General features: G+C 44.0%; 1 protein-coding gene across 1 annotated transcript in view; it reads right to left on the reverse strand.

The window, feature by feature from the left end:
- Window positions 1-25,021, reverse strand: part of ICE1 (interactor of little elongation complex ELL subunit 1) — a 56,829-nt gene that overhangs the window by 16,200 nt on the left and 15,608 nt on the right. Inside the window, exons 4-14 of the mRNA XM_045863732.3 lie at window positions 24,709-24,727; window positions 23,840-23,951; window positions 22,267-22,343; window positions 21,283-21,320; window positions 19,596-19,678; window positions 19,361-19,400; window positions 19,223-19,279; window positions 11,661-11,747; window positions 8,476-8,885; window positions 1,567-6,369; window positions 144-312 (exon numbers count right to left, since the gene is read on the reverse strand). Of these exons, the coding sequence (XP_045719688.2) occupies window positions 144-312; window positions 1,567-6,369; window positions 8,476-8,885; window positions 11,661-11,747; window positions 19,223-19,279; window positions 19,361-19,400; window positions 19,596-19,678; window positions 21,283-21,320; window positions 22,267-22,343; window positions 23,840-23,951; window positions 24,709-24,727 (5,895 nt within the window). The remainder of the gene's footprint in view (window positions 1-143; window positions 313-1,566; window positions 6,370-8,475; window positions 8,886-11,660; window positions 11,748-19,222; window positions 19,280-19,360; window positions 19,401-19,595; window positions 19,679-21,282; window positions 21,321-22,266; window positions 22,344-23,839; window positions 23,952-24,708; window positions 24,728-25,021) is intronic.

The following is a 25,021-nucleotide window of genomic DNA, read 5'->3' on the forward strand; positions in this document are numbered from 1 at the left end:
TCCTCTGGTAAATGCCCAAACATTAATGCTATTTTCAAAGATATGCAGCAATCACTTAGCTGCAAATACAGATCCAAGTGTAATGATGAGGTAAAAAAGCAGTAGCAGACTTCCAATACAGAAATGTCACTATCTAAACATACCTTCCTTAAGTAGGCTGTAGCAAAACAAACGAGCTCTTTCCAAGTCTCCAAGTTGCCGACAAATACCCACATACACTCTGCAGAGGGCGTGAATGTAATTGCGCTCCATAGAGATCTTCTGAATTTTTAGTTCTGAGAGAATAGAGTGAAGCAAGCACTCTGCTAAATGCTGGATTGGAGGGGAAAAAAAAAAAGAAAGAAAGAAAAAAAAGGCAATGTACATTGGTATTTCTTTTGCCTACTGAAGAACAGCTAAAAATGACAAAATTATCTATTAGGGCCGTAAAATGGGCACCGTATCAGACAGGAGAAAAGAGCAGTCACTGTGGCCAACCACCTGCCTGACTCAGCCGCGAACACCCCCCGCCTGGGTGTGCGGGGCAAGAGGCCCAGACCGGCGGGCTGCCTGTAGGTGCCACAGGCCACGGGCTGCCTGTAGGTGCCACAGGCCACGTCCCAGCACAGCCGCCTGCCTGCCGTCACGGCCACCACGCCAACCAAGTCACTGCCTTGGTTTTGCTAAAATAATTTTGTGTGTGTGCATTACACCCACTCTTAATGCATTCCTGTTTTCTGAACGCTGATGTGCCCTACACATTTATCTTCTTTAGGTCTTACAAAAACTGGGCAACGTTTTTTTTCCTACTTAAGGAAAAGGGCATTAAATAATTTGGTCCATTTGTTCATCTGAAAATAAATATCTTTTCAAAGCAACATGTATTACTCTGTTTCCTGAAAGTAAGCAATCTAAAAAAAATACATACATATTTACACTAGTATGACTCCAAGGATGTGCAGATAACCAATACAGCAGGATCCATGGGGCACTGGAAATAATCCACACAAGGTGTTGACATGGACACTTGGAAAATATAACCCTGTAAGAGTCCTAATAAACCAGGTGTGTGAATCTGCACAATGCTCCCACTTTAACTGTCCCTATCTTGAAACCAGGATTTGTTCCTGTTTCATTTGTGACAGTCATTAAAGGAGGGGCAGGGGAACCCCTCGCTCTCTTTCTGGAAGACCCTCAAACTCTCAAATGTGTGTTTGCTATTCACGGAAAAGAAAGGCTCTGTTACAGGAGCATAATTTGATGCTTTGGAGCAAGTCATTTCGAGCCTTTAAACATGCCAGAATTGGTGGGAAAAATGCAACTGCAGTCCTGACAGATACTTTTACTTCTTCAAAATTTTAAGGTATTTGATGAATACAAATGATCAAGTCGCCAGTGTCTTCTCACACCTCAAGTGTACAAAATGCTGACTACAAACAAAGTAGAGGTCACAATGTCTATACGGATAACTGTCAATCTCTAAAATAAAATTTCTGTTCAGGGTAATCTACCACTTTGCTGATAGCAGACAACCTATCTCTGAGGACATGTAATTCCTAACGCTCTTAGAGAAAAGCAGCCACGTACCTTTTTGGTTGTGCTAAATTCATAAACAACTTCCTTCTCTTGATCTCTCATTACAGGCTTTTTAGAGATATTTCCCACATACACGTGACTCCGAATGACAGGTAAGAGATCAAAAGATGACTCTGCGATTTTCTTCAGTGCACCAGCTATGGCTTGGTCATGGGACTCTACGGTTTCTTTTGGGTTTGGAGGCACCTGTGAAACCGTACTGATGGTCAGAAGAGAACTTTCTTCCTCTGTCGTCACACCTTCAGCTTGAGGGAGGTTCCTCCGGAGGGTCTTGCTGACTCCTTCTGCAGTGGCAGCCCCAGTTTCTGGTTCTGGGGACCCGCTGTCCAGCCGCAGTCTTTTGGCACTCCTCAGTGTAGATGCAGACAACGTCCTTTTCCCACCTGCATCCTGGCGAGTCCCCCCATCTCTGGACTTCTCTTGACTACAGTCGCTCCCTGAGCTGCCCCCCGTCTTAACAAAGGCCGTGGACGTTGAGGTAATTGCCTTGAATCCTGTTATAGCGTTGACAGGCCCTGCTAAGCTTTTACAGTCTGCAGACGGACCTCGAGTGAGCTGAATATTCCCTTTGAGGATGTTGAGGGTGCGGGCCCTGGCAGACAGCTCTGGGTACATGGTGTCAAGGATTTTAACGGAATTCTCCTGGGGTCCGGCCACAGCCGTGTGGGCAGGTGCCAAGGGCGGGAGGCGGCCAGGCACAGGGAGGGCATGCTTTGGGGTCGCAGCACAAAACTGCAACGGTGATGACAAGATCCTCTCGCCGGCCAGGGCAGTGGATGGGGACGGAGATGTGCACAGCGGGGAGAGGCATCCCGGCTCTTCTGGCAAAGGAGACATCATAGGAGGCACTGGGATTTCACACAAAGGAGAAATCTGGCCAAGAGGAGAGGTAGGTGAGGAGGGAGAGGAAGTTACTATCAGAGGAGAAACTGGTTGCGAAGTCCTTGGAGGTGTAGCGACCAGAGGAGCGAGCAAGGGTGGCAGGGGAGGCCCCACCTCCTGCCGGATTTTACTCAGAGTATCAGAACAATCTGTAGGAGTCGATGTGTCAGCATTGGCTAAAATGGTCTGAGTTTGATTTTTCTGAGTTTTTGTGTTCTCTCTTTCTCCTGAAAATGACTGAGAACCTTCACTCTGATTAGCTTCAACTCGGCTGGATGCTAAAGCCTTTGCCGGCTTGTTTGATTGATCTTTGTTTGAAATCTTTGATCGATTCTTATTTTTGCTGAATGGCTCTAGTTTCGAGTTAAAGTATGTGTGATCAGATGCAATAGTCTGAGACTCAAAGTTCTGATCATAGATTTCAGAACTAATCCTTACACTAGGTTTGACAGGCCTATTGCGCAAACGACTTTTATCGAAGTTGGTGCTCTGGCTGCTGCTGGAAATTTCCTCTTGGGCACATGACAGGTTGCTGCCACACTGGGGCTCCTGAAATGGACGGCCAGGGTGACTGGTCTCTGGGGACTTGTCCAAGGAAGTAACGGAAAGGAAGCCAGCTCCCAAATCTCCTCGATCTGGAGAAACAGGAATGTCCTCGGGACTGTCACACAGTATGACCTGGTCCACATTTGGCATGAGAGCGACCCCATTTATGATGGTCCAGTGGTCCCCCTTTTCAATGACGAGATTCTGATCCTTATTGATGAGCACGTTTATGACTTCGGAGGTCACTGTTGATATCTGACACTGAAATGTCGTTTCTGCCCCCTCCTCGGCATTGCCCTCCATGGTCTGCCCCACCATGGAGTCAGAGCGCTGGGGGGAGGGCTCTGCCGGCTCCGACAGGACCTCTGCCCCACCACAGATCGGGCTGGTGACATCGGGAACACCCTCAGGACTGCCTGGAGTGACTTTGTTACTCAGTATGCCTCTGGCCGGAGAACGGCCCTTGCTGGCCACGCTGGCTGTTGGAGGGGGTGTTCCTGAAGGGTCTGGCAGGAAGCCACTCACCTCCTGAGGTGGGACGTGCTCTCGGACAGGCTTAGTGGTCAGGCTGTCATGCGTATTTAAGAGCACCAGGTTACCGGCGTCTTTTCCAGGAGAGCTCTCACAGCTGGTCTGAAGCGCCTGGCCGACCCTGGTGAGTACCTCAGACAGCGTTTCCAAGGAACGCCGTGTGAGTTGATCCGTGCTCCTCAGAGGACCGTCATCTTCCTCAGATTCAATCCACTCTTCGGAGGTTTCAAGGGTTTCTTCTTCACAGAGCTGCTTTCTGTACTTCCCTCCTGAGAGCTCACCTGCCTTTAAGTCTTTGTTCATTTCTTTATATAGGGTTCCTTTGCTCGAACATTCTGAAACAGAGTCCCCTGAACTATAATCTCTTAACTGACAACTTTCGAGAAACATCACGACCTCTGATGTGGAAAGTCCGTCTACCTCAGAAAGAGTACTGATGTTGAAGTCCTGCAGCGCGGAGGTCAGACACCCCACCTCAACAGAAGGCCTGGGCTCGGCTGCGCCAGCACCTTCGGCTCCTAAATCTTTTCTGGAGGCACGGGCGGCACCTTGCTGTCTGTCCCCCATCGCGGCTTCGGACTCACTCTCCCCCTCGCTGCAGCTAGGTGCCTCACTCTCCTCCACCTCTGTGTCGCCACCGCCTGCCTCCCGAATGCCCGTGTAACACAGAGCCCCAGCGAGGCCACTCTGGGGGACAGCATGCGTCTCTTCATCTTTCCTGAGAATGGCCGATGGAAGAGCAGTCCCTGTAGTGCCTGGACCTTTAGGAGAAGCACTGCCAGGAGTCTGAGATGGCAGCTCTAGAGACTCCAGGCTCTGCTGGACACGAGGAGAGTCCTCTGAGACGGCCAGGGCCTCACCACTAGATCTGCCCGTGCCATCAAAGGGTACTTCGTCCACAGGAAAACTTCTCGACGCTGGCACTTCTGTGGCGGGAAGGAGTCGATCCCCACCTAGCCCAGACGAGTCCAGATCCGTGGCATGAAGGAGCAGACTTTGCTTCTGCACTTCTTCCTGTGCTGAGGCTTCCGTCACAACGTCTTGGTTTTGGACCGGGATGTTTTTAGAAGAGAAAGACAGTCCGCTATTTGTGGAACAATGAGAATTTCCTACTGGTAAAGAAGCACTTGGAAAACTGAAGTCTAATTTTCTCCACGAGGCGAAAACTTGTGGCGAGGTCCCTTCAGTAGCAGCCGTCCCCTGCGCATCCCGTGCCGTGTCCTCTCCTTCTCTGCCACGTCTGGCTACAGATGACATGGATGCAGCCCCAGAACCGGCACGTGCTGCCCCGAAGGCAGATTCAGTCCCCCGCCTCCAGTGCTCCGGTCTAGCACTCTGCGCCGTGTCAGGCCTGGCCTGCTTGGTGATCACGGACACTTGGTTTGGCAACAGCGATGTAGCAGCCCTGAGCCCCACAGCATTATTTTCTCTAGCAAGTTCAGGCTTGGATGTGGATCCTCTACTCTCTAAGGATGGCACTGCCTTTTCTACCTGATGGTTGGTCTTCTGTTCATATTCTGACTTAGCTCTCATCCTTTCTTCCCCACCTCTCCTTAACAGATCACTATGGTGCCATGAAGGGCTTTTAACAAAACCAAACCCACTCTTGGTCAAGCCACACTGAGACTCTAGCAATGGTGAAGAATCCGCCCTAGTCAGGGGGAGCTCAGTTCTGGGACCCTGACTTCCACACTGTGCCTCTTTCATAGCTTTTATAAATACTGACTGTGCAAGTGAACAGACTTTGGGCATGCCTTTCACAACATTTGTGCACCCGACCTCACTGCTGCTCTGATTATTAAAATCTGACGCTCCCAACTCAGGGCTCAAAGCACACAAGCTATTCTCCAGATGGTTCTGTCCGGCAGGACACTCTGGGGGCTCAGGCTGCAGATCTAACATGTTCAAGGTTTCAGCTTGTAACTTTTGTTCAGAGTGATGCAGTTCCATAGGGGTAACTTTAGCAGGAATGTGTAGATCATGACCATACTTTAACCCAGAGGAAGACGGGGAGTCACTGCAGACAGACGATGTTCCCGAGGTAGAAGAGGAAGAAAGCCTGGCGTCAACACTGAGCCCTGTGACACCCATTGCATCACCTGCATCGTCCTCTGGTTCAGGTGATGCTCCTAAAATGAATCCTTGAACATCTCTCTCCTTCCCCAATACTCTACACATTCCCTGAAAGTGGTCAGAGATTGACAGATGATCTGATTCAAGAGGGATTTCACTAGTTAGCATCCACTTAGTAAGCTGTGATTTGGGTGATCCTATCATTTTGGATAGCAGGGTTTTTCCTTCAGATTCCATGAGCTCACTGAATGGCCTCTTGCCGAGGGGAGAACACACATCAGACTTCTGGAGGGCCTCTCCCCTGCCCTGTGCCCGGCTGCCAGACGACGTCTCAACACACACATTTCTGATGGGCTCATGAAGCATGTTCTCAGTCTGCACTGACTTATCCGCCTCTCTAACCTCTCTCTGTCTTTGTGCCTCATCTAAAATGCCTCTTCTCCTATCACTCGTCGATTCAGATGACACCATCCAGTGTTTCTCACGAGCTAAGGAGTATGTGGCTGAAGGCTCTCTCAGTGTTGCTGTGAATGTCCCAAACCCGACAGTTGTCACTTCATTTACTTCCAATGTAGTCAGAGCTTGGGTGGCTTCATGTGATTTGAGCTTTTCCTCCCAGGTACCACTACTTCCTTTACTTTTTCTGGATGAACCAAAATACTGTGATTCAGACGTCTCATCTTCTGAAACAGACTCAGCAGAATTTCTATGTTGGGACGATTCATTATCACTGGAATCTGTATACTCTCCAAAGTAGGTTTCCTTAAAAATGAATGAGTTATTCTTATTAGTTAAATATTAACTGAACTTACTAAACACAGCTACCAATTAAATGCCTTAAAAAAGTGATTCTTACTAAATACTAATTGAACCTACTAAACGTAACTACCCATTAAATGCATTCTTGAAGAATCCTTTAAAATACAGCGAGGAAAGGGTAATTCCCTGTCTGGAAGCTAGCGGTAGGTAGACGAACTGCAGTCTGAGCACCAAGCTGCCGCCGTTTCCCTGACCTGTGTCCCCGAGTCCCCCAAACTCCCACCACTCGCTCCTCCCACAGGAGACACAGCCAGGATTAGGTCTACTCTGCGGAGGCCAAACATTCCTAGTCTCCAGCTCTCCCTCCCGGTTCCTGGCACAAAAGGTGTCCGACTCTGGCTGCACAGCCTCTCGTCCCCCTGCTTCCAGGTCACTCCTCCGCAGGCGTCCAGCTCCAGCGCAGCGGGACCGGCCACCACTCTGGGGGACGTCTTGTACGTAGCTCGTGCCCACAGGTCCTCGTGCCTAGCCTGCGTCTGGGATGTCGCTACCAAGCAGACAGGCTCCACCTCTTTCAACAGTATGCACACTGACACTGCTCCTTCCCACACAGCCCACTCTCCATCTCCGCCCCAGAAACCCTAACCACCCCTGGGCAGCCCCTGCTGTCTTGGAGGGACAGCCCCCACCACATGGCCCAGCAGGAGAGCTGGTTCCTCAACCGCCTGGCCTCCTTCTGAGCACCACACTCATGGTTCTAAAATCCTATTGCACGAGTCCCCTTGCAAGCCCCATGCATGCCTCGGAGCCACACCTGACACAGCACCCTCCCACTCACGCAGGGCTGCTGCTTTTCTTTGCTATGTTCCTCCCCACCTCCTCCACCTCCCTAAACACCACACTGAAAACCTCGTCAAACGCTACTCATTCACCCTCATAACATTTCTCATACCAGCCCCACCTCTTGAACCCAGTGCTGCTGCAGGGATGAGAATTCGAGAATGGCGGCAGCTGCTGATTCAGTCCCAGGGATCTCCCCCGCTATGCTCTTGCCTCTGTCCAGACTACCCCCACTCCCTACTCGATCACACGGAATCTAAATAGAAACTTGCAACTGAACATCTATCATTAAGTCCACTTCCCAGGATCCACCAAGGACTTCCCACTGCCTTCACGATAAAATGGAAAGTCCTAAGGGCACAGATGGCCTCTGCGGACCTGGGAAGTGTGAACATTCTCTGGCACAAACTCACCTTCAATCCCATGACTCTATAAAGAGCTCCCCCACCTGAAGCACCCCCGCCCTCCTGAACACTCAGCTGGGCCTTGTCTTCCCAGAGCATCCTTGCCCCCTCCAACCGCCTCCCTCAGGAGCCAGCCTCTGGCCTGTGTCCTCTCCAGCCGGTGTGCCCCCCAGCCCGGCAGTCTCTACCAAAGTGGTGCAATTGCCTGCTCCCTCCTCCGCCCAACTGCCACACAAGATCCAGCAACTGGTAACCATGGCCTGTGTCACGTCCGTGTTCCCAGGCCAAGCGCAGCCCCCGGAACAGAAGAGACGTACACTGCTTCCTGAAAGAAGGGAGTGACTCAGAGCAATGCATTTATCTGCTCCTTAAGCCAAAAAGCATACAAATCTGCTTCTCAAGACTAACTTCCTAAGAATTTACAATAAACCATTCTGCAAACACATGTAAAGGTGCTGAAGTCATCAAGCAAAAGCGGGGAATTCGGCAAACACAGGTTAATTGGCATGTATGCTACGTACATGGATTCCCCATCTCTGAAAAACTCCAGACCCGCAAACGTGCACTTAATCCATTCACTGCATTAGGTGCCAGGCGGCAGAAAGAAGAACAATTAGAACACAGTCCTCCCACATGGGACTGCGAATTTGGTTGTGGATAAAGACACACAGAATGCAACCTTAAGTGAACATGTCATGTGATCCACGTTGATCCAAAGAGCGCTGGCATGCCCTAGTCAGTTCTCACATCTGTCCCCAGTAAAGTCTGGTCTGAGTATCACTGAGCAGCACTCCCTGAGTATGGCTAAGGTGTCAGGATGGGGAACGTGCCCGCATGATAACTCAAATGCCAAGTGCAAACTCACAGGTGCGAGCGAAGAAGGTAATGTGCTCAGGGGTGGTAGGGACACCAGAGGGGGTGACGGCACTGGAGACAACAGAGGAGGGGGAAGTTTGAAGAAATCAACTGCCGCCTGGAGATCTTCATCAAAACAGTGATCACGATCAGAGAAGTCAGTACTGTCCTCGTCGTCCCTCGGCACCGCGAGTTCAGGATGCCGGCCCTCATTAGAAACATGGTCATCACAGTGCGCGGCTCCACTGGGCCCCTCTCCCCCCACACGTCTACACGCAGAGAAGTCACCCTCTATTTCCATGGACAGTTCTGCCAGGCACGTCTGCACAGCTGCAGCTCTGAGCGGCCTGCCTCCCGCTGGAGGAGGCAGGCCATCATCCCTGGACTCTGTGGGTCCGGGGTTTTCTTTGGCAGGTTTCTCTGTAGGAGAAAAAGGTAAATACCAAACATCTGTAACATCAAGAAAACTTAAGAAAATTATCCTAACTGTTCAAAATGCTTTACTGAAGAAACCCAAATAAGGAGAAACATTTTTTAAAAGGCACCCAATCCCTTCCTACAGATTACCCTGTAAGACCTGAACACATTTCATGTAGGTACACTTCCCTCACAACAAGCAGGACAAGAAGGCAGGCGGGCGGGTGGAGGCGATGCCCTGTGGCCCACGGGCAGCAGGGCACACGGGTGGAAAGGCATCGCGGTGGTGGGAACGGGCCTGGATGGCATGCTCCCCCTCTCAGAAACTATCTTTCCACACAACCAGCAGCATTCGGAGACACAGCTTTGTGCAGAGAGGCTGACAGGGAACACAATTTCCTCTGTCTGAAAAACAATCAAGAATCAGCCAACATAAAGCCTACCCAATAACGATATTTGTACAATGCTGCAATTAAGGGACTCAACAAGGCACATACATACTTTGTGTATTACAGTGCAATAGGAAAGTTACTGTAAAAAGCCAGTGATTTGGGGGTCTTGATTTTGGTGAACTTCAAGTGGTACTTATTATCAGTGAAGACATGGAAAAAATAACCATTTGTAATATCTTAAAGCTATAAAAATATGTTTTACATAAGGACTCAAGGCTCCCTGGAGAAGTGACTGACTATAGGGCTGGGGAGGGGAAAATACAAATAGGGCCTGAAACATCTTGCAGAGTCAGAAAGAAGTTCTCAAAACAGGCTGGGGTATGCCTCAAGGGCCCAGGAGCCAACCTGAAAACAGTCCCAATAACCAAAGCTGGAATAATTTGAACGATGAAATAAACAATGGTAGTTATGAATTATAATGCAGAGAATAAAGAATTCCAATTAATTAATGTAGAAGGAACGAGAGAAATACAAAATCGCTATTAGACTAAGCAGGCTTCAGTGGTGGACGCTAAAATCAGCGGGCTAGAGTGGGAGAAAAACAGACTATCTGCAGAGTATCCATGTGTCTCCCTCAAGATAATTCACAGTAACCTAACAGTAGAGAAACCTGGCAGACACCACCTTGAACAAGTGGTCCTACTCTCACCCATGTCATCCATCCCCCCATCCCCTCCCCGGTACAATGTCAGAGTGTGGAGAAGAGCGCAAGGCCACCACTGTGGAGTTCTTGCTGTAAAGAAGTCTTCACCTAATATGAGAAAACAGCACACAAGCCAAAACTGATAGGTTTCCTACGAAATGATGCTTGCTCTCTGAAAGTGGGTAAGACAGGAGACAAAGCGACACAGATGAACTGCCAGACTAAGGGGGCGGAAGGCGGAGGGCTGCTAGGTGCAACGTGGGCTCCGGGAAGGGACACATGCCCAGAGACATCCATGGGACCTTTCCCTTAGCTAACAGTCTTGCACCAAGGGATAAATTCAGGGGAATCTGGATGAGGAGTCTAAGGGAATTCTCTGCACTATTTTTTAAAATTTTCTCAGATAAAAACAAAAAACTAAAAAAAAAAAAAAAAAAGTGTATTTTAAGACTGAAGATTCCAAAGACTCCATGCTTTCCTTTCTACTTGAAAAAGTTAACATGAAGCAATACACGTATCCCTCAAAATAGTTTGCTTTTAAATAAAAACACCAAATTATGAAATGGAGAGCCCTTTTAATAGTACCTTGAACAACGTGGAATCAAGTGCTTAGGATAAAATACGACTACTAGCTGCCGAAGCAGATTTAGAGCCCCGGCCTACTGCTGCGCGAACAGATGAAGACGCGGACCGAGAACCGCAGGGGCTGGCTCACGAGACGCAGGCGCCACCTGCTTGCACTCGCAGCGCTACCACGCAGCAGGCGACAATCCAACAGGCCTCTCTCCACCTCGCAAAACCTCACTGAGTCAAGCACAAATGAGAATCAGCAACTTGCCTGGTAACATTTTTCTGAGGGAACTCTGCCTTCAGAAGCCTGAGAGTGAAAACTAGGCACACATCTCTACAGATCTAGATCCTCAATGATCTGTGAATTCACAGGAGCTAATGATAAGAAACCAGTAAAACGGAAAAAAAAAAAAAAAAAAAAAAAGCTAAGGAGCGCTTTAATCTTATGCATGAAGGCTAACTTCTCCCCATCCACTCTGGGATGACTAATACCTATTTCCAAATCTTAAATCCTGAGTAGGGTGTGACTGAGAACATGGAAGAAGGCCTCCACAGCTTTGCCTGCGGATCAAGATAGCCCACAGATGAAGTCAAAACTGAAAATTAGTGGATGGTGCTGCAGAGTAATAATCTGACGTGACGTGACAGCAGGAAAGGAAACCGCTTATCGGACACCACCAGTATTCTAAAGGAGACTGAATGTACAGATCGGCTGCTATCAGTTCAGTTTTGGCTTGTGTGCTATTACAGGAAAAGTAAATGCAGTGAGGCCGCTACTGGATGGGTGACACTCGTGAAATGATTCAGAAAGCACCATGCCTCCCCAGTCCTCTGCATGTTCCCGCCACAGACACTCCCCTGTGTGTCCTTCCAGCTTCGCATGTCCTCTGACGAAAGCCACTATTAAAAAAGTAAAAGCCGGATACACTTACTGAGACCAGAAGCCACACTGAAGTTTGGAAAGGAGCTCTGTAACCGAAAGTACCCAGTCCAGTTTATTTCATTCTTTCAATGTCAGATTCAGGAGACAGTAAAAGCTGAAGGCATACAATACCCATGGTAAACATTTCTACTTCCATGCATGAAATGTACTTCTGGAACCTTCTCTCTCACCTGTGATACATTGGCTGCCCTCACCAGGTAGTCTGTGTGTTGTGTTTATGCAGAGCCAGAGTTCCTTCAGAAGTAGCTTTACTTTTCCTGTGAAAAAGAGTAAAGTATTAAAGACATGTCATTTGGCTCAATCTACAAAAGGCCAAAACACACACCTGGGAAATCAGGACTTCTCAGGGGCTGGGGAAATAAATAGGCACTGAGATTTCTTCCCCAAATCCAACCACTATGCATAACTGGCTAAGCTGCTGATGGGAAGGCCTGCAACGCTCCAGCTGAACGCTGAAGACAGGCTTATTTTTTCCTAGGGGTGAGGGGAATGGGAGGACACAGGACTCAAAAGACTAAATCTACTTCTGGTAAAAGTCTTTATCACCTTTTTGTATGAATGGACCAAATACACATTCTTGGGACTTTCTACAGAAAGTGGTAAGAGATAAGGGATAGAAGCAAAGATATAATGACCGATGTAAGAGATGTTGGCTCTACATTTACTATAAACAATAATAGAAAAGCACCCCTCAGTGACATGAGGGTGTCAGAAAACCCATCAGAATTGACCATGCTGGGTAGAGCATGCAACTCATTGATCTCAGGGCTGGGAGTTCAAGCCCCACACTGGAGGTAGAGATTACTTTAAAAATCTTAAAAAAAAAAAAAAAAAAAAAAAGACTTGGCCAAGTTCTAACTAACCTGGCGGCTTTGTGGACAATAGAAAATCCATTAATAGTCTTAAGGAGTAACAGGGTGGAAGACAAAAACGTGTGTATAAACACATGGAAAGAAAGAGATTATCACACAAACGAGCAGACACACAGAGAAACACATGTTTTTAGAAGGCAAGTGAAAGCCGTGGAATTTTTATAAATTTTCAAAAGGGTCAGGATTCCTACAACAGTTAAGAACCACTGGTTGAGGTTGAAAGGTACATATTTCTACAGATTTAGATCCTCAATGATCTGTGAATTCAGATCGTTTTAACTATGCCAAGCCTAATAAAAATCATATAACTTTAGGAATATGACACTATGGTTTTAAAGTGAGTTTAACATTAATACGTACATACAATCCTAAAAAACTCCCAGAACAAAAAGTATTCATAAAAATTTAAGTATGAATAGCTTATGGTCAATTATGCATAAAAAGACCAACCACACTAATAAAAATTCAACTAAAGATAAGCTTTAAGTATTAGATAATTTCAGGCCACCTCAAGTTCTATTATAGTTTCCTTGAAGTTCTTAAATTGACCTGAAGCATGTATCGAAAATACTGAAATCTTTGATCTAGTTCTAGAGAAGATAAAAGACCAACCTTTTAACACAAAATATCTGCAAGAACTCACAAATTTTGAAATAGGTCAGCCCTATTTAAGCTGGCAAACAGCATCACTCCACAAAGAGCGCTGTCCCCAGAAGAGGGGACCAGGGTAAGTGGTGAGGACATAGTAACAGGCAAGCTTAAAAAGTTTCCTATTTCCAGCCTCTCTGGAGCCCAATCAACTTCTGACTGTCACTGTGTATGAGGCATGTCTATTCTTGAGTTCCAAAATTCTGTGATCAAGTAATTTATCTACATTGTGATTTAACCCACCCAAAAGCCTGCTTCCAAATGCTGTAATCCCCTTTGCTTAAATGACCTGACCAGGATCCCTGCTTATTACGTATACCCAAAGCAGCAAACAAGGAACCTTAAAAAAAAAAGAAAAAAAGTTACTTTTCTATTCCTATGGAGGCTATTAAGCAGAGCTATGCCTATTCTAACTGAGCACTCATTCACTACTTTTTTTTTTTTTTTTAAAGATTTTATCCATTTGACAGAGAGAGACACAGCAAGAGAGGGAACACAAGCAGGGGGAGTGGGAGAGGGAGAAGCAGGCTTCCCGCCGAGCAGGGAGCCCGATGCGGGGCTCGGTCCCAGGACTCTGGGATCATGACCTGAGCCGAAGGCAGATGCCCAATGACTGAGCCACCCAGGCGCTCCACTCATTCACTACTTCTAATCTGACAAAACAGAACTATCCATTCCCAGTAAAGCAGGAAAAAAAAAAACAAAAAAAAAAAACACTTCATTACTGAGCTGTGAAGAGAAAAGCTCATTATGTTGAACTGCACACCTTCCGCCAATCCCGTACAATCCTGCCTGAATCAAAACCTAAGGCGTCCATGAGTGTCTCTGCACTCGTCTGCTCCACTGAGCTGTGTGGCATTAGACGAACACCAGGCTTTCACTGTGATACCGTCACAACTGTGTTTGACAGTCTGTGTGGGCATGAACCTTGCTCAGGTTTTTCCTTTTCAAAAACTTGATTATTCCGAACATCTATTCTATCCTGCTAAGCCTTCACCATCTGCTTGTGCTTTCCCATCTAAAACCTCAGTGGGATTTGCGTAAGACTGGGTCTTTAGAAATACATCTGGGGAAACCTTACATCTTTACACCGTGAGCCTCTGATCCAGTAACAATGCTCACTCACGTGTTCTGGTCTTTCACCCTCTTCCACGGCTTCACGGGCTTCCTCATAGAAGCCTGGCGCCTGCTTTTAGGTTTTCTCTTCCTAGACATGACGGTCCCGTCGCCTTAACAGGTTGTTCTCATTCCGTCCCTATTCTGATAGGTTGAGGATGCCGCACTCAGCGTGCTCAAAGTATGTATCAGCACTCTGCCAAACTCCCATACTTGTTTTCAAGTGGAGTCTACCTAGACGGTGTCATCTGTGAAATAATGACAATTCGGACTCTTCCTTATTAGGACGTACAGACCCTGCTCTCCCCCCACTGGCTCCACTGCACAGAGCAGGGCCCCCCGCCCTGTGCGTACAGAACGCAGGGAACAAGAAGCGCGTGTGACGGTAGTCTGACGGTAAAGACTAGGCTCTTCAGCTTCCATCCTCCTCAATTTCAAAATGTGTTTTTCTATCATTACCTCACCAGATATTTTTTAATGAGGAATGGGTGCTGAACTGAGATGATTGTATCATTTTTCTCTTAACCAGTGGTTGTGGTCTTCCTGAGATAAACCCCTAAATCATAATGTGTCTGTATTCTCTATTACTATGAGACTGGAGTTTTCAAAATTTCATTTGGTATTTTTGCAGCTGTATTCCTAAGTGACAGCGCATGTGTGTGCATGTCATTCTTAGCTGGCTCTGGTGCAGGGCTATTTGAGTCTAAGTTCTCAGAGAAACAAAATAACAATAAAGATATTAGTCTTATTCACTGAAGCCTTTATAGAACTCACTTGTAAGTCATTCGGATCTTGTATGGTATTAGATCTTTAACTTTTTTTTTTTTTTTAATTTCTTCTGCATTATTTTTCTGGTTCAGGTTTGCAACAACGATCCCAAGTCAATCTGAGCATGTTTTCCTTGAAAATGGTCTATTTCACAAACATGATTCAATCTGAATATAAATGTGTGAATTCAGAAATTCTCTCACTGTGGCTTTTCATGGCTTTCTCCGTTGTGTTATCCGTCGTGATGCTTTTGTGTTTCTGTTCCTTCCATTCTTGATCAGACTTGCGGAAGAGCTGTCGGTTTCAACAGCTCTGTGAAGATCCAGCTGTTTGTTTTAATGGGCCCAAATCAAATGCTTTGGCTCATTAACTTATGTTTTCTTCTTCATCAACTCCTTCTTTCCATTTTCTTGTTTCTGTTGCATTTTCCTACTTTCCTGTCATTCTTGCTTTCTGTAGTTCTTGCTTTCTATAATAATCACGGAAGATTACTCATTCCTATGAATACCATACTGAGAGTATCTCAGATTTTAATACTGCCCTATGGTTGTTTATTTCAGTTTTAATGTTCTCTGCTACCCAAGAGGAGTTTGTTTGTGTTAATGCATGCTCACTTACCAGACAGGTTTGGAAAGTTGTGGGGCTTGGCGGGGGGTGTGGGGGGGTCAGGGGGAGGGAGAGATTTTTATTAATATCTTACTAAGTATCAGTATCATAATAATATCTCATATTAGGCTGGAGTTTCCGTTATCTAGCAGAGTCAGCTTTCATATAAGTTGGAAAGTATTTTAAAGAATTCTAGGTTTGTGGTTTAAAAGAGTTAGATATAAATCGTCAATCCTAAAATCACAAATCCAATTCCACCTATTTTGTCTGCTTTTACAAACAATGGTCTCTGAGAAACATACCAAAGCCTCCCATGGAAACAGGTAACTATTCCCTCTAGAATTTCCAGGCATTTTACCATAGAGTTTCGTGTTCTTAGTCTATGACAGTAGCATCTTCTTGGTGAACTGTACCTTGAAGAAACCTGGATATTCCCTTTTAAACCATGTAAACTCAGTTCTAGGCTTGAATTACTTTTTGCCTGGTTACTGCTTTCAAGTTAGCATTTGCTCGAAATTTCTCTATCCATCTCTCTACATTCAATCTTTCCACTTCATCTGATTTTAAAAATACTTCCTACTAACATGCCAGAAATAAAGGTCGTACACAAAATCATGCTCAACACCTGAAAGACCTTTCCAATATAAATATTACATGTGTATCCTGCTCTGAGATGGGTCCTTCAATTATTTCTTAGTGACCTTCCCTCCTTAGGGCTCTGGCCTCCCCTCGGAGAGGTCCTGGTATGTGACCACTGTGACGTCTACGATCTTGTTTTCCATACTTGAGAACCCCACTGGCTCAATTTCATTGCAGCAGCCGATTCTCTAAGGACACTAACTCTATATTCTTAACGTTTTCTTCCCTCCCATTCGTGATTCAATACCGTTTCCTCAGGGTTTTTCTCCTTGGTGCCTTTCTTCCCCACGACTCTGCTTCTCAGTTTTAGATGAAACCTGAGGCAGGTCATCTTTGAGAGCCAGTGTATAATTCATCAGCCTACATTCCTCTGGCAATACATGCAGGTTCTCATTTCATGGACCTAAGGGACCCTGACTTCGGAGGGAAGGGATGCAGAGTGAAGCAGTTACAAGGATTTATTTATTTTTTTTTTTTTTTAAAGATTTTATTTATTTATTTGACAGAGAAAGACACAGCGAGAGAGGGAACACAAGCAGGGGGAATGGGAGAGGGAGAAGCAGACCCCCCCGCCGAGCAGGGAGCCCGATGCGGGACTCGATCCAGGGACTCCAGGATCATGACCTGAGCCGAAGGCAGTTGCTCAACCGACTGAGCCACCCAGGCGCCCAGTTACAAGGATTTATACGGAGAACGTAAATATCTAATTTTCTGCGAACAGGAGTGGCTATCCTTCAAAGCAGGTGCAATTACCCAATTTTCTGATTTTCTTATATCCACACCCGCTCAGAGCGCCTCCTATGTTGCAAATGACACTTCACAGAACTAAACTTTGGGCCACAACGTGTGGATAAATGCCAGAAGCTGTTTTTGAAACCAGAAGGCTATACATTCTTCACCCTGAATCCATTACCTGGCAAACCACTAATGTCTTGCTCTGTCTCCCACTCCCTGCACCTCTGATCTAAAGAAATGCAGGGCTTCTACAATCAAACTTTCTTTATGAAGCCTGCTGTTTTCTCTGTAATTTTGGGTTTCACCACCAACTGATACCATCTGCTTTACATTTTCCTCCACTGGTAGTAAAATTTTAACTCTAAAAAGAGTTTTTTGTTTTTTTTTAATTTTCTGCCATCTCTAATGGATTTAGAAGGAAGGAAAGGCAAATGTGGCATTCAGGTGGCCTTTCAAAAAGTGAAGTCAACCCAATAGTTTCTAACTTGTGAATTGCTTTCAGAAGTACAGATGAGCCTTGAACATGGGGGACAGGGGTGCTGACCCTCTATAGAAGTGAAAATCCACCTGTAACTCTGAATCCCCTAAAACCTAACTACTAATAATAGCCCAGTGTTAACCGGAACCTTTCCTGTTAACATAACAGGCAATAACATGTATTTTATACTTTGTATGCATCATATACTATATTCTTACAATGAAGTAAGCTAGAAGAAAGAAAATGTTAAAAAACCGTAAGAAAGGGAAAATACATTCATAGCACAGCACTGTGTTTATAGAAAAAAACCCACATAGAAGTGGACATGCATGCAGTTCAAACCAGTGTTGCTGAAGGGTCAACAGTATGATGAGAGAAAAGTGTTAAAGATATACTTAGCAATTAGGAATTAAATCCCCCAAGGTCCACAGGTAAATAATTAACAGATTCCTAAAGACTTCATGTATTTACCTGGAAGAAGTAAAATGTACAGCAGAAAACAATCACCCTCATGGTGTGGGATGAGAAAACAGAATGCAGAGATAGAGAGCAACTCCGAGGACACAGGGGGAGGGTTCAGTTTTAAATAGCAAGGCTTGAGAACAGTCAAATCCTAAAACAAACCCGTTGGTCCAAAAGAGAAGATGACGAAAGCAGCAGCTGACCGCTGGCTGGGAGAACCAAGCCCGGCGACCCCTCCACTTCCCTGGGCAGCACCTAGGACTCAAAGCCTGGCCTTCCACACAGAGGGGCAAGGCAAAGAGGGTTGAAGCATGTGGACCTAGGCAGCAGTGACAGTGGGAAATGGCAAACAAGTGCCCAGGCAACCGAAAGGTGTTAACTATTAAAGTCTTGAGCACAGGAAAAGGTGATCTTGTGCTCTGAATTAAAAATAAAAGTAAAGCAGGGCGCCTGGGTGGCTCAGTCGTTAAGCGCCTGCCTTCAGCTAAGGTCATGATCCCAGAGTCCTGGGATCGAATCCCACATCGGGCTCCCTGCTTGGCAGGAAGCCTGCTTCTCCCTCTCCCACTCCCCCTGCTTGTGTTCTCTCTCTCGCTGTGTCTCTCTCTGTCAGATAAATAAATAAAATCTTTAAAAATAAAAAATAAAAAAAATAAAAGTAAAGGACGAAGAGACAGGGTAAAGGAGGCTTCTAAAAATAAGCTATATCCTTGTGGAACAATGGAAGTGGTTTTAGTAATCTCTACTTGGAGGAAAAATAACACATCAGTAACATAAAAATACCATTATTTCCTTATTTATCATTTGAATTCCATCTCCACCAAGAAAGTGAGATAGGTAGAGAAGAAATCCATATTCTCCTTTTTTAAAAATGAAGAATGAAATGCAGAGAAGTAAATGGCCGCCTACAACATTAACACACTGCGTGACAAAATGAAGACTGAAACATCTGTGACTTCCCTGTTCCACGACCACTGTCTTACCTCCCCTTACAACACTTGGCTTCCCTCCAAAAATACACTGGAGGGCTTTGATTCCAGTTTTCCTGCCTGACCTTAACAATTTTTATATACTTGGCACCCAAGAAACTTTATAAATTAACTTGGCAAACTTTAACCTAATAAAAAACTATACTTATTTATTGCAAAGTATGGAAATTATACCACGGACTAGTTTTCATTTCCCAAACAATATTGCTTTTTGACTCTTTCATTCACCGGATATGATCAGACAGCAAGGTGATATAATACATACAACAGATCTGACGAAGACGTAAAATAGGATATGACTTCTCTAACATGAACATCTGCTGAACCTAGAAATTCTGCAATTACAGGTAAGAGTGACAAGCAACCTCCCAGACCACTGAACGGCACAGAAATTAGTAAGAAATCTGTAATATACTCACTTTTATCTATGCTTCCATAAGAATCACTTGAAATTTGTGTTCCAATGTGTCTCAACTCTAAAATCATGGGGAAAAATACAGTTAATAAAGAATATTGCAGGTCAAAACAGAATTTTCAAGCAGTAAGTGAATGCTCACCCTTTTCATTTTTCTGTTTAGAAAATTCATCGAGCCGTTCCTGTGGAAACCAAGTGCTGACAGTGTTTGTAAGGGGTAGGGGGAGTGTAGGCATCCCACACCGGGTCTAAGGGGGTAGCCCCGCGGCGCTGCGGATGGCGTGCACCAGGCGGCCCCGCCCGACTCCCACGTGATGAGGATGCTAAGGAGCCCTGAGGCCGCGAGTGTCACCTGGGTGCGCACTATTATCTATTACCTGTGTCTTCTTAAATTCCTTTTCAAGTATTTTCTTCTCATTCCTCAGCTGCTTGAAGTCCTGCGTTTGCTTGACAGCAGCCTCTTTAAAGAGCGCAATGAACAAGACACACAACAATTGACCAACTTCACAGCTACCACTAAGGAAATACTCAAAATATCTACTGAGAGCTTTTCTCATTTCATAAAACTTTGAAACAAATTTTGTAAAAAGTTACTGTTCCTTCAGCACTTCCTCAGTCAGGGATAAATGCAGGAACATGGTTTGTTTAAACTGTTATCTATAAAACCACAGACTTGGCAGAGGCCCCAAGACGCCTTTGCAATCCCAGCAGGAGCCAGCCCACGCCCTCTGGTCAGGCAAGAAACCCAACACACATGAACTTTCGAGAAGGAGGGGCACTGCTTCCTCCTGCTCTTCAGCAATAAGCAACATTCATGTTTCGGAGATTTTAGAGCTGTGGCTTCATCTCGGAATACAGTCAATACCATCCTCTCTCTTGGGGAGGAGGGGCAATCTTCTCCATGCTTATTATAGTGTTACTTCTTCCTGGAACTCCCATCAACAAGCTGATAGTTCCAGCTGCTAATACAATACCTGTGTTCTAGATCTATTTTAAGGTATTGTTTTAGCTCTTCCCTGGATCTTCAGCAAATTCTTCAATCTGGTTTTTGGTTCTGAAGCACATGGTCCAAATATATTATTAAGAATCTAACCAGCATTAACCTTACCTGAGTATGTTCATACACAATTGCCATGAAAACTAAAATGCCATAAAACACCATAGTAACAATCCTTTCCTGACTCCTCTAATGAGCTTGAGTATTTTTTTACTTGATTATTAGGCCACATCGCTCACTAGGGGAAAATATTTTTGTCACATGGGAAATAAAGGCTACACTTCTCTTCAAAGGAAATCTGTCCTAAAAGGTGCACATAGTCTGAAATGCACAGGCATCTCAGATCTCTTTAAAACATTTCCTTAGATAGAAATTTATCTCCACATACCAGCAAGAGAAAGCCATACTTAAAAAGAACACGATGATGTTATATTTACTGCCATATTGTCAGTGTTTGTGCAAAAACCAAATCAGAGGAAAAATTGTTACCAAAATATTTGTAGAGTTTAAATCTAAAAACCTGGGCTCAATCTAGGTAAACTCATGACTGGAAGTATTTTCAGCAAGTTCTCTTCTATATGCCCCGATCCAGCTAAATTTAAATTCTTCACACTCCACATGAAAAACGAACCATGCTCTGAGGCAGAGCACCATCAGTGTGTCATCACTATCTAAAAACATCAAGTTTCCTGGTACTAAAAGCAGTAACCTTCTCTTTCCACTAACCACTTATTTCAGGAAAGAATGAAAAGCCCCATAACATGTAAATTTCAAAATTAAATCCTTTTACTGACTGCTGCTTTTTAAGGTACAAATATGGACTGCCATTATTTTGAGTGCAAAACATTTCAAAGATTTGGCATATGCCATTCCCATATTCCTATCCGGAAACTGAGAGGAGTATTCAAACTTCTCCTTAATGGTGGCCTTAGCGCGATCATTCGGGATGCACCCTTGAAAACACGATGACCCAACTACCAATCAAGTCCTACAACTCTGTACGACCATCAGTGATCTGTGTGAAGACCAATGACTTCCATTAGCTAGACAACGATAGTGCTGATTACCTTCCAGCTTCTTCACCTTGGCTTCTAGTTTCTTCTTCCTAATAATTTTATAAATAGTAAAAATAAATAAATAAATACACACACACATACACACACAAACACACAATCCGTGGCTTTATTTTTTAATTATTGAAATATAACAAAGGAATGTCGGTCAAGATGAGCATTGTGCATCAACCACTGAAATCATCAGCAACTGTTATGAAAGTATAGTAAACTAAGAGAGAACAGTATGCTATTTAGTGTGTAATATTTCTAGAAAGAAATCTGTATTTTTCTGCCATGCCACATCTGGGAGTCTCCCTGGGCCACAATGGCCTCATGTCCAGGCCAAGCTGATGTTTCCCAGTGGTCTCCTAGAACCAGGCCAGCATCTACATCAGCAATGTCACTCTTGGGAGCATGCGGGGCAGTAGTGCTCACAATTCCATTTTATGGGAGGCAGAGGCTGGAGAGCTGCACCAGTTTTCAGATAGATTTTTGGGTCAGAGAAGGCTGGTAACTCTGAGAAAGTCTCTGAGGTACCATTACATCACACGTACATTTGACTGCTGTGTGTGTAGCTCACAAGATCTGTGAATCATGTGACTATAATCACTTGGATGCTTTCAAAAAGCTCTTTTTTATTAACGGTAACAAAGATGCCCATTCCACAGGATACCTGTTAAAGTCCCAGTACAGAGGAAGGAGCTGACGATCATGTTTGAAAACACACAGACAGGTGTGTGTATGCACGAGTACAGACAAACACTTCTTTGGAGTTCTTTCTCATGCAGCTCTTTAACAAATCAAGACTTATAATCCTTCAGGGGAGGTATAATTTCCACAGGACAGACCTAGAGACTAATGCTGAGTGACTGACTAGCTTAAGATCACAGTTACAGCCCATAACCCAAAGACAGAGAGGAGAGAGACAGTACTGATTTAAGGACCAGCCATTTTCAGACATGAAAACCGTACGTCCACAGTCATTTTAGAACTTACTGAGCATCAGTTTTCAAGCATTCTTCTTTTACACGTGCATATTCCTGGTGAGTATCTTGGTACAACTTCAGAGAACTCTAAGAAAAAGACAGCTGTTGTCAATTTGAAAGTCACTGACCATCACTGAGAATTTACTTGGACCTTGGTAAGTGAAATTATTACCATTTAACAGTAAGACATCAACCAAATGAATACATATATTGGACAGGAAACCAAAGTATATTCTTCGAACATTTTAACAGAGATAACCAGATCCTTAACAGATGTAATATGATTAATAGTCTCAGCCAACAAAGCTATACAAGTTAAGATGTACTAATTTTAGGGCAACTCCAAATCTTCCTAAGACTGAATAGCCAATATTTTTCTCAACCAGTTAAAATTCAACAAAATCTGCTCAATAAATATAAGCTATCATTACTACTACATAAAAATATAAAGCAAATCATTATACTTAACAATCACTGGGAAAAATGTGCTACCACCAATCAGCAGGTACATCCTGACGGCCACCATGGAATGGGAAAGAGTCTGTCACTGAGCACTGTATCCCACTACAATGTGCATATGGATAGATCTTTAACTGCCACAGCTCTGAGATGGATTTTATGGCCCCCTTTTATAGATGAGGAGTCTGAGGATCCACCAGCTGACTTATTTTTCCAAAGTCACAGAGAATGAGTAATTAGCACTTCTCACTGAGGTCCGACTCCAATGTGGATGCTTCCTCTCAGATATGGCTGACAAGACTGTTATATATTAGAGGCAGACAAAATTCAATGTTGTAGTTGTTTCTGTTTAAACTTCAAGTAGTTAAAAATGTAATAAAGACTTTCTACAGAAGTAGGAAAACCAATCACTGCTGAAATACATAAGACCTCAGATCAGTGCATGGCATTACTAAAATAGTACAAGTCGATGCCTGGGAGGCAGAGACACCATCATGAAAAGAGCTCTGAGAACAGCTGAGAAGCAGGCATCATTCCAGCTCTGACAGTATATGTCTCATGCAAACCAACTAACTTTATTGGCCTTCAACTTACGTTATCTGTAAAAGCTATGAATTCTCTCCTATGACTCCTGAAAAGAGTAAACCAAAATTTATACCAGAAAGCAAGTTTACAGCATTTTTCTTTTGTACTGCCCCCAAGCTTACAACATTTTAAATAACTGTTTTACTGCAACTCGATTTTGAAACAGAGAACATGATCTCTTCACCTCTAAGTTTAAATTCTTGCAGATTATTTTACACTTACAGCAAGACCGATGTGAAAAGGCAACCAACGCAGGACACAGAGAGCCCTAAAAAGTCCCAGCTAGAAGGTTCCTCTGCAGAATCTCAAAGAACACATAAGCAACTAACACAGCATCACAGAGCTAGTAATTACTGTGAGGACCAAGCCATTAATCAACCAGTTCGATGTTCTCTAAACAGAGGAATACACTTTGTGATTTTTGAGTACCCCTTGTTTCCTCTGTTAAGATGTAAAATACCGCCTCATGCCAATGACAGTGAATAAACAGATCTTCATTTATAGAAGATAAACCTTCACAGGAAAATTCCTTTAGGTACCTTCTTCTCTTCCAGCTCTGCTTTTAAAGATCCCAATTCTTCCTGACATTTCTGCAGAGGAGAAATTTTTTGAAGCATCTGTTCCACTTGGTGATGCAGAGTGCTATTCTCTCTAAAAATTGACAATGCATTAGCATTATTATACAGAAGTATCTACAGCGAATCATTAAATATATTGACTGCTGCTATTCTATTTTTTCTAACTTGGAAGGAAAAAGTAATAAAAGAATCTCTCTTTAAATGCATTCTATTTATACCAACATGATCTTCATACTGCTAATATTTTGACATTATAATCTATTTCTAATAAAAGTATATGATAAACTACTTGAGAAGTACAGTAGATTCTCAATCTGATAGACAATATATGAAAGGACAATATGCCAAATAATTAGGTTTTTCCAATCTTGAACTAAATCCCCATTTATCCAAATTAAATCACAGGCAATTTTGTGATCCAGTTTGTAACAATGTTTTGCCTTCTTCTAGGGGATGAATATATTCAGAATATGAAACACTGCTAAATGTTCACTCCATTTTAAATTGTTTAAGATACACAAGATAACCTCATTATTAAACACAATCCAATTCAGGCAGACAATAATTTGATTAACAATAAGCTCCATTTCAATGGCAACACCATCAGTAAAAGTAATAAAAAGTCAAACACCAGCCTGTAACTTAAGACCTTGGTAAGAATTTCATTTGGATAATACAATAGTAAGGAAAATATAAATCTTCTTTTATCATGACCATCAAAGCAACATTCAATATGATGGGTCAATCCTATGTGGCACTTTGACTGAATCTGTTTCGAAATCTAGTCTGATAAATGTCTACCCCAAAACAACCATGAAGACAGTACTTACCTTCTTGCAAACTGCAGCTGTAAAACTTGTTAAAGAAAACTCTCAAGAAAACTCTCAGTTTTATCTGAAACTTGTCAGAAGATTAAACTCATTTTAAAATTACCTGTAATAATCTCTGTTCAATGTATATACAGGCAAATTCACAATTCCTAGAAAACAATATTCCAAGGTCCATCTATAACACAGTGTTAAAAATTTTTACTAGGTTACTCTATTTACCGTAACATGTACCTAAAGTCAAAATATCTACTTCTCTAAATTAAAATAGGTACTCAATTACATCGATGATTAATACTGAATCCCGAGAATAAAC

This window comes from Mirounga angustirostris, unplaced genomic scaffold (genome assembly GCF_029215605.1).
Source record: "Mirounga angustirostris isolate CCGP_5_RB_7025 unplaced genomic scaffold, mMirAng1.0.hap1 SCAF_7, whole genome shotgun sequence".
Lineage (NCBI taxonomy): Eukaryota > Metazoa > Chordata > Mammalia > Carnivora > Phocidae > Mirounga > Mirounga angustirostris.